The 15,589-nt window shown below is 42.9% G+C and overlaps 1 protein-coding gene across 15 annotated transcripts in view; it reads left to right on the top strand.

Moving 5' to 3' along the window:
- Window positions 1-15,589, top strand: part of LOC140735009 (ankyrin-1-like) — a 454,172-nt gene that overhangs the window by 397,911 nt on the left and 40,672 nt on the right. For 13 of the 15 annotated variants that reach the window (XM_073059868.1, XM_073059867.1, XM_073059847.1 and 10 more), the window contains 2 exons: window positions 8,333-8,852; window positions 12,931-13,333. In XM_073059868.1, the coding sequence (XP_072915969.1) occupies window positions 8,333-8,852; window positions 12,931-13,333 (923 nt within the window). The remainder of the gene's footprint in view (window positions 1-8,332; window positions 8,853-12,930; window positions 13,334-15,589) is intronic. The other 2 variants (XM_073059891.1, XM_073059897.1) reach the window with 1 other exon arrangement.

Raw genomic sequence — 15,589 nt, 5'->3', positions numbered from 1 at the left:
TTCAGCTTGGCGATTCATTCCTACCACTCCCACCAATCGTGTTTGCGCTTTGTCCACATGCCCTACCACAAAACTCCTCTGTCTGCTTAGCCGTGGATGTCCCCTGGTGAAATGTGCAAAGTATTGTGCGCAACTGGTTGGGTCTTGCAGGATTCTTCGGGAATTCCATATCACTGAATTTCTCCACCGTACCTCGGTTTGCTCCAGCGTTAACCTGCAGGTTCACTTCCAACACTAGAGTTAGCTTACAGCTTTCCAAATTCTCCTTGAGACTCCCACATCACCGAATTTCTCCACCGTTCCTCTGTTTACTCCAATTTGATCTGTAGGCTCGCCTCCAATCCTAGAGCTAGCCGCAACCTCTCAAGCACTCCCTGAGCTGCGGTGCGCTCCTGAAAAAAGATTACTTTAAGCTGGTTGGCCTTCCATTTCCACTGCAAATAGGGGGGGAACATCAGTGCTAAAAGGAGATGTTATTTCAGTGCCTGAAATATTCAGTAGCATCAGATTGCAAGCTGTAGAAGCTGAGAGCATCTATGAAATACTCACTTATGCTGAGGACATTTCTCCGATTTCTTACACCTTCATCCTATGTACACTGTCAGCGCAGTGCTCTGCATGCTCAATGCAGCCTGTAATACTCGGAAACAGGAGGGGAATAACTTTGCTGGCAAAGGAATCTATAGTTGCAACCTAAGTCATTCTGCAGCTCATTGAGTCCTATAGCACAGAAATAGGCCTTTCAACCCAACTGGTCCATGCTGACTAAGGTGTCAGAGTCAAAGTAAATTTATTAACATAATACATACAGTATGTGTCACCATATACTACTTTGAGATTCATTTTCTTCCAGATATTTACAGAAAAATTATGACATACAGTTGAATTTACAAAAAACTATAAAGACTAACAAATCACTAACGTGCAAAAGAAACAAACTGTGTCAATATAAAAAGAATTCTGCCTGTGGAAGCTGGTCCTGTTTGTCTGTGTTTGGCTCATATCCCTCTAAATGTTTCCCATCCATGCACCTGTCTACATTCTTTTTAAATATTGTTAATGCACCTGCTTCAGCTACTTTCCCTAGCAGCTCGTAACTGACCATCCTCAAGGTGAAAAGGTTCAAAGTTCAAACTACATATATGTCACCATATACAACCCCGAGACTCATTTTCCTGCGGGCATACTCAGCAAATCTATAGAATAGTAACTATAACAGGATCAATAAAAGATCAACCAGAGTGCGGAGGACAACAAACTGTGCAAATGCAAAAATAAATAAATAGCAATAAGTAATAAAAACATGAGATAATGAGATAAAGACCTTAAAGTGAGAACATTGGTTGTGAGTAACATCTCAATGATGGAGAAAATAAGTGTAGTTATCCCCTTTTATTCAAGAGCCTCATGGTTGAGGGATAGCATAGTAACTGTTCTTGAACTTGGTGGTGAGAGTACTGAGGCTCTTGTACCTTCATCCTGACGGCAGCAGTGACAAGAGGCATGGTCTTGGATGGTGGGGATCTCTGATTTCTTATGGGCATATTCAATAAATCTATAGAATAATAACCATAACAGTTTCAATGAAAGCCGCCCAACCAGGTTGTTCCAACAAAGTGCAGAAGACAACTGTGCAAATACAAAAAGAAGAAATAATACTAACGATAAATATATTGCCCTTTAGGTTTCTATTAAACCTCTCCCCTCTCGCCTTAGACCTACATCCTCCAGTTGTTGATTTCCCAACCCTGGGGAAAAGATTGTGCGTGTTCACTCTGTGCCCCCTCATGATTTTATACACCTCCAGTAGATCACCCCTCTCACTCTTCTACATTCTAATGAACAAAGTCCCAACCTGCTCAAACCCACTCCATAACTCAGTCCTCTGAGTCCCAGCAAAGGCTGTGGAGGTTTGATCTGCGCATAGCTGTCATGCCCTACTACAACACTGAGGAAGGCATTCTGAGCTAGGGATCGACACTCTCGAGCAGATGAAGTACTGGCCTGGTGCTTGCTCCTTCTATTCAAGGCTTCCTTACATTTCCAAGCACTTGGCCTTTGATGCATCCTGGTGACCAAGTTGTGTCCCTTTCAAAGTCAAAGCAAAACTTATTATCAAAGTCACCATATACTACCTCGAAATTCCTGTTCCTGCAGGTATTTACAGGAAAATAAAGAAAAGCAATAGAATTTATGAAAATCTATACACTGACAAAGCAAATAACCAATGTGCAAAAGAGGACTAATGGTGCAAAGAAATAAACGAATAATACCGAGAACATGAGTTGTAAGGCATCCCTGAAAGCAAGTCTGTAGGCTGTAAAATCTGGTCAGTGTAGTTATCCTCTCCTGTTCAGGAGCCAGATGGTTGATGGGTAATAGAGTGTCAGGAAGTGGATTCTCAACATCGGTGTCACTCATCACAACTGTTGCTCCTGGCAACCAATAATGGGAGGAAGAGTTCTAAATTTAATCTTTGCTTCAGTGGCAGATGATTGGTAAATTCTCACTCTTTGTTGTCTGCTCAGTTGGGGATGAGATGTCAACAGTCGGCAAATGAAACTTCATTAGATTGGATTCTTTCCCTTCAACAGTCAAATTTCAAACTTACCCACAATGGAAAAGTAATAAATGTGAGCAGCCTGTTCATCTTTCTGTTTACAAAATTCATCTTTTAGAATACATAAATCCCTTTGTGACCTCAGCCAATCCTCTCTACTTTTTTTTCCAAGACCATTCATGTTTCAACATGTCCATCCTGCTGGCTCAGAATTTCACTGTTAGGAGATCCAAGCTCATCCTTTTGTAGGGTGTTTAACTGCACAGTTCTTATTGGAGCTGCTTTTAGTTGTGTGTTCTTCAGCTTGTCAGTAGTCATTCTTGAGAATGAGTTGTGTACTCCAAGTATGATCCAACCATGATTCAATACGAGATCAGTATCATGTCACCACTTTCCAGTTCGTTCCTCTGGGAATAAAGCCAGTGCTTTTTTTCAATCTCCATATTTAAAATTTATTATTTGACCTTATTAATGCATCTGTACTGCCTCTCCCCCACTTGGATCCTTATTTTATGATATGTGTCCTTATTGGCTTTAATCTACTCGTGTAGGTTAATACGTACTTCAAATCTGCAAACTGCATTAACACCCAAAGGATGTTAACACCCTAAGGGTGTGCTGGGGGTAACCCACAAATGTTACCACACATTCCAGCGCCAATGTCTACAATGCTGAACAGAGCACAACAAGCAAAAAAGCAAATTAAGCAAGACAAGCTCTTTTCTTCTCACCTATCCACCTCCCCCCCCACACACACACACAGAGTCCTCCAACTCCAGTCCAGGCCTCCAGCCTCCAGTTTCCAGGCTTTGGCAATCGGGCCTCAAGTTCCGGACTACCGAGTTTTTTTCAGGCCTCCTATCCCCAACGCACATCCCCACGGCCATTGTTAGTTCAGTGCAATCCGTAAATTTAGAAATGGTATTTGTGATCCCAACCTCCAAATTATTGAAATAAATTTTGGGAATTAGAGCCTGCAAAGTTACTCCAAGCAGTGCCTCCAGTTTTCAGAATCAGAATCAGGTTTAATATCACTGATTCATTGGTTATGGGTCATAAGTGCGAAAATGGTCAGTAGCATAAATCGCCTGCTGTCAATAATTTTCAGAAGGTGAGTGGTAGAATCTTGGAGAAGAGTGGATGGGAATATAAAATGAATGTCAGTCTGGATTAAATGGGTGGCTGATGGTCAGCATGAACCAGATGGGCTGAACAGCCTGTCTCCGAGCTGTATGAACTTTCCCTTTCAATCCCCATACCAAACATTCATAATTATATTTTTATACTCGAGCTGCTTGTAACTTTCTCTGTCAGTAGAGATTTCATTATCATTTCAAACACTCACAAAGCAATTGGATCTTTAGGTGTGTCCTGCCTCTTAAGCATTGTAATAGCAAAAATATTGTGGAGAATTTGATCTCGGACCTTCCCCCTACAACTCCGCAGCCTGAAGCTCATTCTCGGAACCTGATATCCATAATTGGACCAAGAGGAACAGGTTACTCTTTTTCACTGAGGACTAACTAATACAATCCACCTTCTCCTGAATTACACATACAAATGTGCAAAGTGATACCAAACACGCAAACACAACATTTTCTTTACAGCAGTTGTAAGCTTTTGCAGTCAAGTTACCTTTGTACATAGGTCTGCAATTCTTTCTGTATTTCTTTTCTTGCAACGCATGTAACTGGAGCTTGAAGGACATTCCTGCCCTTTCCTGACCAGGAGATTCACAAGCACTGAGTGGAAATACTCTTTAAGTTATTTCTGCTGAAAAACCAAAATCCCCAAGGCACTTGGCTTAATAATTGAACCTGTCTGGTGTGTTTGCTTGTCTTATTTTCTCAGAGAATGGAATGATTTTTTTTGACCAGCTTTTGCGAGCTGATAACTCCAGTAACTTTGGGGAAATGGACCACGGTGATCAGGAAGTTAGTCATTTCTAAACAGCCCAAAACAAGAAAGGAGCCTCAATTTTGCTGAAGTCCAATACTATATTAATTGTTGTGGAATTACCTTTAATAACTAAAGCATTGTGATATATTTCAATTATATCTTAACCCAGTTCTTTTAATTGTTGAATTTTCTGTCTGGCATGTTTTATTAATAGTCGTAGTTTTTACACTTCTCAATGAAAGCTTCAGCAAAGCTGATGACTCCATTCCTAAGCATTGAAAGCGTCTCTAGCCAATTCCGAAAGTGAACAAGGAGACTCGGAAATGTTTCCCAGTCTCAATCTCATGATGTATTTGTTCAAAGTCTCTGTGGGCTATTGACACTCAATTCATTGGGCTAGTAATTATTTCCTTACATGGTCAACAATCTTTGGGCTTTAATCATGGCCAATCAGGTTTAACAACCCCCCCCCCACCCCACACACCTTCTCCAAAGTAACACACAGATAGTCCCTTCCCCCAACACCTTGACTAGAATTAGGGGACGTAGCCTCAAGGTTTGAGGGAGTATAACAAGGTTGGATAGATTTTTGCATGGTAGGGGAATTAAGGGTTATGAGGAAAAGGCAGGTAGATGGAGATGAGTCCATGGCCAGATCAGCCATGATCTTAGTGAATGACGGAGCAGGCTTGACAGGCCGGATGGCCAAATCCTGCTCCTATTTCTTATATTCTTATGTTCGCCTTCTCCAAAATAAAACACAGATAGCTGGACACCATGATAATGTAGCAGTTAGAGCAACACTACTACAGCTGAGGATGTTCTGGAGTTCAGAGTTTGATTCCAATGCTATCCTGTAAAGGGTCTCAGTACATCCTCCCCATGGAATGCGTGGGTTTTCTCCAGGGGCTCTGCTTTCCTCCCAAGGTCCAGAGATGTACTGGGTAGGTTAACTGGTCATTGTAAATTGTCCTGTGATTAGATTGGGGTTATTATTGAAGGTCTATATTTAAGAGGGAGTTAGAAATGGCTCTTGTGGCTAAAGGGATCAGGTGGGTATGGAGAGAAAGCAGGTACAGGGTTCTGAGTTGGATGATCAGCCACGATCATACTGAATGGCAGTACAGGATCAAAGGGCCGAATGACCTACTCCTGCACCTATTTTCTATGTTTCTATGTCAGGGTTTGCTGGAAGGGCCTACTGACAAAATAACTAAAAGTTGATTGATAGTTTAGGAATGAAACAGCTCCCATTGATTCTGGAACTGCATGACTTTAGAAGAAGTCGGTTGAGTAGAGATCCTTCTTTTCTACAACTGGATGCAGTGTAACAACTGGAATCTTACATAATAGTTGAATACTATGCTTCAGTCAATAATAATGGGTATTATTCACACATTTAAACTTCGGAGAACAGATAATTAACTGGTGTCATCCTCCTTGGCATGAGAAGCCCATGTAGTCAGGAGAAGGAAGATGATTGAGGATGTAAAGAAGGCAAGGTCAGGGGTACATTTACATAGTCACTCTTCAGTAACAACGGGGTGATTATTATCAAGACTGGAGGTTTTAATGGAGTCCGGTTATCATGGTGGAATAGAATGGGGTAATTAGGATGATTGCCACAATTGAATGAGGATGAAGTTCAAAGAAAAGTCACAAAGGTCAGAGAGCGGAAGAGTGTGGATTAAAGATCTAAATGGCTGGCTGTGATCTTCAAAAGATTACAGATGAAGGCACATACAAAATGCTGGAGGAACTCAGCAGGTCAGGCAGCATCTACGAACATCTACAACAGTTGTTGTTTCAGAGTAAAGTCCGAAGGGTCTCAGCTCAAAATGTCGACTCTTTATTCCCCTCCATAGATGCTGCCTGACCTGCTGAGTTCCTCGGGCATTTTGTGTGTTTGTGTGGCTGTGAGCTTTTCAGAAAGAAAAGCAGTCTTCAATGAAGGCGATCACTGTGGATTGATGTAAGATATAGGCAACAATGAAATTAAAAATGTGCATCAGGGTAATCAAGCTGGGGACTGAGATTCAGTTCCAAATGCAACAGAACAGAGGGACTGGAAAAACTATAAACTGGGATGATTCTAATGGACACAGGAGTGGCTGGAGGGTGAAGGAGCATGGTGTGTGTACCCAACAATCTATTGTTCTTCACTTGATAAACTTTGTCCAAACTAAGTATTCCTAAACTAAGTAAGCATTAAGAAGAAGGACACCTCACGTCTTAATAAGCTGATAAGGAAGGCGGGCTCTGTCGTGGGCAAAGTACTGGAGAGTTTAACATCGGTAGCTGAGCGAAGGGCGCTGAGTAGGCTACGGTCAATTATGGAAAACCCTGAACATCCTCTACATAGCACCATCCAGAGACAGAGAAGCAGTTTCAGCGACAGGTTACTGTCGATGCAATGCTCCTCAGACAGGATGAAGAGGTCAATACTCCCCAATGCCATTAGGCTTTACAATTCAACTGCCAGGACTTAAGAACTTTTTTTAAAGCTATTATTAATGCTTTTGAGTTAGTGATTTAGATGCATATCATATTATTACTGAGTTAAGTATTGTATGTAATGAGTTTTTGCTACAACAAGTGTATGGGACATTGGAAAAATGTTGAATTTCCCAATGGGGATGAATAAAGTATCTATCTATCTATCTATCTATCTATCATAGAATTACAGAAAATACTGGGAGCACTTGGCAGGTCAAAACTTTTCAGGGTCTTATACCTGTCATACTTTCCATAGATGCAGCCTGACGTGCCAAATATATCTATTACTTTCCTGTTCTCATTTTAATTTGCATTTTTATTTATTCCCATAGATCTGGTATTCAACAGGTCCTTCCCCGCTTCTAAAAAATTCTAAAGCCAAAAACTCTGGAGAGGGTGCAGAGGAGATTTACCGGGATGCTGCCTGGTCTGGAGAACAAATTTCAGGAGGATAGGTTGAGCGAGCTTGGACTTTTCTCTTTCGAGCAGGGGTTCCCGACCTTTTTATAAGCCATGGAACCCTACCATTAACTAAGGTGTTGTGAGCCCCTGCTATCTAATGAAGGAGGGTGAGAAATGACATGATAGAGTTGTACAAATTAGGAGGCACAGATCAAGTGGATAGACAGAGACTTTCTTCCCAGGGTGGGAACGCCTAATACAATGGGGAACGATCATAAGCTGATCGGAGGGAAGTGTAGTGGGGGGATGTCAGAGGGAAGTTTTTACACAGAGAGTGGTGGCTACATGGAACACTGTTTGAGGAGTGGTGGAGGAGGCAGATACATTAGGGGCATTTAAGAGACTCTCGGATGAAAGAAAAATGGAGGGCAATGTAGAAAGGAAGGGTTAGATTGATCTTAGAGTGGATTAAAAGGTTGGGAAAAAGATTCGATTAAAATCTCCAGTCTTGATAATAATCACCACATTGTTACTGAGTGACTATGTAAATGTACCCCTGACCTTACCGTCTTTATATCCTGAATCATCTTCCTTCTCCTGACTCTATGGGCCACACTTCGTGGGCCAAGGGGCCTGTACTGTGCTGAAATGTCTATTTCTATGTTCTGAGGAAGGGCCACTGACCAGAAATGACAAGGGGTTTCTGACAGACTGGCTAAGTTATTCCAGTATTTGTTTTCACTTTTAGCATTAATACACTTTGTGACAGTGTCCTACTCCTCACATAACACGCACTTTCTGTTTTTGTTTTGAATGGCCAATTTATTACCCAAAAATAGTTCCATGCCTGGTGAGATTTTGCAATGAAACTCCCTGAGGTAAACTCTCTGTGGTCCATCTCCTCCCCTCCCTCCGCCAGTGTAATCCATTGTAGCAGGTATGGCTTCTGCAGATGTGCTCTGTCTGCTTGTGTAGGTTTCACCACAGTACAGGATGAGATGCTATCACCTGCTTCGCTTCAGTATACGATGCCGTCTCCGCTTCAAGCTGACCAGTTCTGGAATGACGTCACGAGCCTGGATGTTAACCCCAGTGCACGCACTGACAACGATTCCCTGATGGAGATGTCCGACGTCAATGTCTGGTCGTCGGGCGCAAAGCCGCCCCTGGTGGTAGCTGAAGACTCCTCCCTGGACTACAGCAAGGCCGATGAATCATTTCAGGCCGAAGGACTGAGTTCCTTTAACCTCACTGAGGAGGACACAGCCGATTCAGATGCCATCAATGGGCTGATAGATATGCTCGACAATGAAGGTGGTCAGAGGTCAGAGATGACAGAAGGAGGGACTCCAACCAAGCTGGCAGAGGAGGTGAATACAGAGAATGGCATTTCTATAATTTCAGGGCAACAGAGAGCACACGACAGATGGACAGGGTCACCAACACTGAGACGAGCAACGCCCGACATCCAACAGCCAGACCAGAATATGGAAAGGTAAATGGACTCCTGACTTGGGTATTAGTAAGATTCAGCAACAGAGAAACCTCACGATGAGAAGCTCTGTTGTTGATATACAGCATGAACTGTAATTCTGATTCTTGCCGCATTGAGAACCTTAAAGACAGGACAAAAGGAACAAAGTCAGTCTGATGGTCATTATTTTGATAAAACATCTAAAGTTTGGGGCTCCATGATCTTGCGGTAGCTGCTACAGAAATGGGGTGGGGAAACCAAGGGGAGACAGCAGAGAACCCAGGAAAGGGGAAGGAGGCAAAACCAGAGTTCAGAAGAATTTTAACTCCATGATTAGAACAGGTATGGTAGTATCATTTAAGAAGCACTTGGGTAGGTACATTGAGGGGCGGGGCTTTGAGGGATATGGGCCAAGTGCAAGAAATTGAGAATAGATGGGTGGGAAATATGGCCAGCATGGACTTGTTGGGCCAAAGGGCCTGCATCCACACTTTATTGCTCTACGACTATAATTCTGATGTGAAAATACGTCCTGGGATAAAGGGATTTTATTTTTACATTGAACAGATAGGACATACACTCACCGGAGTTGGGAAGACTGTTTATAGCGTTTAGAACAGGAATTTCCAACCTTTTTTATGCCTTGGAACAATACCTTGAAGGAGGGGGTATGTGGACCCATGCTTGGAAATCCCAGGTATAAAAGAATGTTACTGAACAGCCAGAATCCTGGGACTTGACCAGGTGGCTCTCAAATGGTTAATCCCAACCTGTCCCCAGTGACGAATCTCAAGCTATGTGTGTAGTTTTACAAAGAGAGGCGTCCACTTACGAGGAAGGTGAGGAGGATTTTCTCCTCTCTAAGAACTGTTTAATACACTACTCCAGGGAAGTTTGGCGGTGGAGTAGTTGAATACGCAAGGTGACGGTAGGCCTTTTTTGCTCGTTTCTGTGGGAATAAAGGCTAATTGGAAAGCAAGCAAAGCTAGTTGTGGGAGATGAATTCTCTGTCAGCTATAGTCTCACTGAACAGCAGGCCAGGGGAGGTTTAGAGCCCACCTCAGAATGAGAAACTAGCTCTGAGATTTCAGGAGACACCAGAGAATGAAAGCCAGCCGGTGCGTAGTGGCATATGGACTTCAAGGTGAGTGGTCGGGTGTTCGAATCCAGCCGGCTCCGTGCACACTTTCCGTCTGTGCTGGGTCGAGCGTCGAGCTAGCAACTCGGCCTTGTAAAAAGCAGACGAATGCAAAAGGACTGGCGAGGTTGCCACCCGATGTGCCACAAGGCCCAGAGAGGAACAGCAACCAGGGAATGAAGGTGCTGACAGCTGCAGTAGCAAAAGATCTGCTGGATAAACTCAGCGCTCGAGCGTCATCTGTGGGAGGAAAGGAACTGTTAACATTTCGAGTTGAAACCCTGCATCCTTTTCCCTTCAGATGCCGCTGAGTTCCTCCTGTTTGTGGCTCCAGATTCCAAGATATTTCCCCTTTGCCTTTTATGTACCCCGGTTACGAGTTCCTTCAGTATGTTCAGTCCCTGTAGAGCTGTTGATGGGATGATAGGCTGGAAAAAGTTCCTTCTGTCCACTGAGATTTTACCGACCATCAAGCAACTGTTTAAATTGTCTCTGTAGGAAACCTGAAGGGTTTGAATGGTCAAATTAGATCACAAGATATTGGAGCAGAATTAGTCCTCTAGGCCATTCGGCCTACATTGCTGTTTGATCTCAGCTGATTTATTTTCCCTCTCAACCTCATTCTCCTCCCTTCGCCCCATCACCTTTGATGCCTTTACTAATTAAGTACCTAACTCCCTATGCTTTAAATATACCCATTCTTGGTAGTAAATTCCACAGATTCATTACCCTCTAGCTAAGGAAATTTCTCCTCTTCTCCGTTCTGAAGGGTCATCCTTCTACTCTGAGGTTGTGCCTTGTGGTCCTGGACTACCCCACTAAAGGAAGCATCCTCTGCATGCCTTTCAATTATTCCTCTACACATATGCATCAGACAGCGAGTATGAGGAATACTGTATATGTTTTTATAAATATAGACTCCTCATACTTCTTTTCTGATAGGGTAGCAAATCCAGGCAAAGTGATCTTCTCTTAAATAAAACAGCATTTGCCTTGCTAACAAGGCTACTAGTTTTCTATTAACCCTCTCAAGTTCAATAAATGAAACATCTTCTGCTAAAGTGGCAGACTTATTTACTATCTGTTATGCCAACGGCATTTGGAGCTGCAAGGAAGGTCCTCCATCTCTGATGGTGTTCTTCCATCATCGTGCCAGCATCTTCCTCTTGGTTTTCACTACTGTCAGTCGTGCAAGCTCCGGATGGAGACTCAGGAATACTGTCACACTCCGGTGTAGAAGGATTCTTCAATGCTGTTTCCATAATAATCTTACCAGTCAGGGTTGCTCACCCTGAGCTGAACTCCTGAACCAGGAGGACCGGTGGACCACTCTTAGTCTGGCCTCGACCCTTTGACCTGTTTGGCATGGGTGACCCTACCAAGAGCCAGAGCATAAAGCCCTGACTCCAGTCAGTCACTGAGGCATGCAAGACTCCAAACCTGACGACAAGGTAGCGGTCCCGGTGGTGGAAGCCGGCAGACTACTCTTGGAACAAATCTGGACCTGCTCAGGCTGGCATGGTCCGACGTTGTGAGGGCAAACCAAAGGTTACATCACAGCTCTTTCAGGGATGGGGATGCTGGCAATGGTGTCTGTTACTGTGCAGTTAAAGCATGTCCAGTTAGAGCACATGGATGAAATTCAGCATGGCTGACGTGGAAGTGTGTGTCATCTGTCAAGGTATTTTATGTGCATGTCAAAGCAAACGGGAGTGAGAAGTGCCAGCGGCATCTCCAGCCATGCAGGTTCGATCCTTGCCTTGGGTGCCGTGTGGATTTCCCCTGGGTGCTGCAGTGCCCTTCCGTGTGCCAAAGTCACACAAGTAATCAGCTAGCTACTAAAATTACCTCTGGGTGAAGGTGAGTGGTTGTGTCAGGGGCATGCAGGGAGAAAGAAATGGAATAAGTGTAAATAGGTGCTTGATGGTCAGCAGAAACTTGCTGGGCCAAAGGGCCTGGTTCAGTCACTCTGTGGTTCCATCTGCCTACCTGTTAACTCAACTGGGAACTGAATGCATTGATGGAACTTGGGGGCAGCAAGGTAGCGTAGCATTTCACATAACACTATTACAGTACCAGCAACCCAAGTTCAATTCCCACCACTGCCTGTAACAAGTGTGCACGTTCTCCATGTGGCTGTGTGGGTTTACTCCCACAGTCCAATGATGTACCGTTTAGTAATTGGCACAGGGGTGTAATTGGGCAGCATGGGCTACATGGGCCAGAATGGCCTGTTACAATGCTGAATCTCTAAATGAAAAATTGTAACTGGGTTCTATAGCAGGGAATTTCTGGGTACGAAAGGACAAAGCTCCTGAGATCTCTCAGGAGGTGGCTGACTTGCAGTTCTCAAGGTACCTAATAAAGTTGCCCCTGAGTGTACTTCTGTATGCTCATGTTTTCTGCTGCCGTAGCCCAACCATCTCAAGGTTCAATGTGTTGTATATCTGCTCCTGCATATCACTGATGTAACACAAGGTGACTTGATTTACTGTCTCCTTACAACCAGCTTGAACCAGTCTGTCCATTCTCCTCTGACCTTTCTCATTAACCAGGTGGTTTTGCCCACAGAACTGCCACTAGCTGAATATTTTTCTTTGCACCACTCTCTGTAAACTTTAGAGACTGTTGTGCATGAAAACTCCAGGAGATTCAGCAATTACTGAGATACTCAAGCCACCCCATCTGGCACCAACAATCATTCCAGGGTCAAAGTCAATTAGATCACGTTTTTCCCCATTCTGATGTTTCATCTGAACAACAACTGAACCTCTTGACCAGGCCTGCATGCTTTTATGCATTGAGTTACTGCCACATGATTGGCTGATTAGATAGTTGCATTAACAAGCAGGTGTACAAATGTATCTAATATGGTGGCCACTGAGTGTACGTGCTCAGACACCTTTTCATCTCACCTCCCAGAAGGGAGCTAACTTTGTGTCAATTTATTTTCTTTGAAAGCTCTGAAGCACGACCTTACACTGTGTCATACCAAACAATCCAGGAGGAGAGAGGGGGGGTCCCTGAGTTCGAAGGGGCTTCGGTGATGACCTCAAATTCGGAGCCCTGGAAACCTGGCTTCATTGCATCGCAGAAGGAGGCTTGGGCCGAGGTTCTGAAGCAGTGGCCTGCCGAGAGCTTGTCCCACGTTATAAAGCAAAATCCGAGCAGAATGCAGACTGGGGAGAGGCCCGCGCAGCTGGTGGAACTCACGGAGCAGAAGCAGTCACCTCCCTTCCTGCGTCGGAAAGATGTACAGGGTCCCCTTTGTTCAACCCCTGGCAGCTCGACAGTTCAGCATGTGGTTGATCCGCGCAGCAGTTGGATAACTGTGGAGGAGGAGGTGGTGAATTCGAGCGAGGAGGTGAGAATTCTTTCCTGTCTTTGAGCACTTGGACAAACCTCTCTAATGGCTGTTGGATCTCTGTTTATATTCTGATGCTCAGGGTTCTTCTGGGAGTCAGGAGTGATGAGCGGTCTTAATTCCAAGATTTCAGTTTGTTTTAGAGTACAAACAAGCATACAAATACTAATCAAACTAAACAATTAGCTAATAAACAATGCTAAGAGGGGAATTAATGCTAAGACAAAAGAATAAAGATGGCACTTCTGAAAAATATATCACTTTTATAAATAAGATAAAGAATTTCCTTAGATAGTTGTGAACTAGCTATTAGGCTACATAGTTAAAACAATTACATCACATGCGTAACACACTAATACTTAACCAATAAATAATGAGAAAGGTGATAAACCATTATTTTAGCTGCTATACCACTTTCTGCCAGTGTGAAAAATACATGAGTTTGTTAAAAAGTAGAAATCTTATAAAAAGTATGATTTTAAAAAACAGTGGTTTCCAACATAATGAATGAGGAGAACTGCTGAAACACCCATCAGTGTAATTATAATATTTAAGATGGGTACACGAATAGAAAATGTTTAGAAAGATATGGGCCCAATTGGACCCACTCGGATCGATATCAGAACCAGGTTTATCATCACTGTTATTTGTGGTGAAATGTTTTTGTTTTGTGACAGCAGTACAAGACAGAAAAGTTACTATAAATTACAAAAGATAAATTAATAAATAGTGCAAGTGAGGAATAGCAAGGTTGTGTCCATGGGTTCGTGGCTCAATCAATAATCTGATGGTGCAGAAGCTGTTCCTAAAACATTGAGTGTGGGGTTTCAGACTCCTGTATCTCCTCCCCCATGGTAGTGATGAGAAGAGGGCAAGGACAGGTTGGTCTGAAAGGCCCTGTCTCTCATGCAGGATTGCTCTATGACTCCATAAGCACACAAAACAATTATAATGGACAACAAATGTTTTTAAAAGTGTTGCTTTCTCAGATTTCTTTTGGATATGATAGATCGCTTGAAGATGAGCACCAATATACTTTCAGACTACTTGTATCACGTAGGAATCTGGTGAAACAAGAAATTAACTTTTATTGAATATAATGCATTTAATTGCAAATTATTGAATATAATGCATTTAATCGCATATTGGTGCTGACGCTTTGCAATAGATCAACTAAGCTGAAGATGTTCTGTTGATGATTTTCTGTTGTGCTCGGTGTCTGAGGCTTCTTGCTTAAGTGTCCAACAATAATCAGCCAGCACTGATGGATTCCAGTTGCCCTGATACCGTTTCTCCACGACCGCAATGTCCTGGTGAAAACTTTCACCGTGCTCGTCAATGACAGCACCGAGATTCGCAGGGAAGAAGTCTAAATGGGAATGCAGAAAACGAATATTTAGGGATAGGTTGCTCTTCGTGGTTTTGTATGCTTGAAAATCATTGCATCCAAGAAAAATTTCAACAACATCCTTGAATGCCTTCCATGTGATTTTCTCCGGTCCCAGTGGAAATACTTTGAATTTCCTGTCATTGATGACCTGTTTGATTTCAGGACAAGCAAAAATACCTTTCTTAATCTTGGCATCAGTTATTCTGACTTGAATTATGAATTGAAATAATAAATATAGGTGATTTTTTTTAAATGGTGCACGATAGGGAAATATCATAGTGATTTTCATGATCAGCAGTCCAAAATCCATAACCTGCACCCAAAAGTATTTAGGAAGCAAAATCTTTGTTGTCCAGTGTAAAACTTTGATTATCCACTGTCTGACTATTGCAAAATCCCAGTGGTTTGGAATCTTGCTCCCCAGGTAATGATTGACATGATCACTTACCACTCTCCAGGTTCCCGTGCTCCCTCGAAACATCCTGGTCGACTGGAAAATTATTGCACCAGGTAGCATCAAGAAAAAAGTGAATTTGAAGATGATCTAGGAAACATGCCAGTGCAGCTTACCAAATCACGGAATTATCAGAGTTTTACTAAATAGGAACACAGTTTATAATGTAATATAGGAAGAGGAATATGGGAAAGCCAGCTTGTTTATCCTAACCAGAATATAATGTCACTAACGTCCCACAGCTAGTTGTAAATTGCATCAATGGGTGAGTATTTTTAAAACCTTATTAACCAGTGGGAGATTTACAGTGGGGGTCTTTGCTAGATCCCCTGGAGAATATTCTCACCTCAGAATCAGAATCAGGTTCAATTTCACTAGCCTAAGTCGTGAAGTTTGTTGTTTTGCTGCAGCT

Source organism: Hemitrygon akajei, chromosome 1 (assembly GCF_048418815.1).
Source record: "Hemitrygon akajei chromosome 1, sHemAka1.3, whole genome shotgun sequence".
NCBI lineage: Eukaryota > Metazoa > Chordata > Chondrichthyes > Myliobatiformes > Dasyatidae > Hemitrygon > Hemitrygon akajei.
The sequence above is the reverse complement of the archived record's forward strand: the minus strand, read 5'-3'. Positions and strand labels throughout refer to the sequence as shown.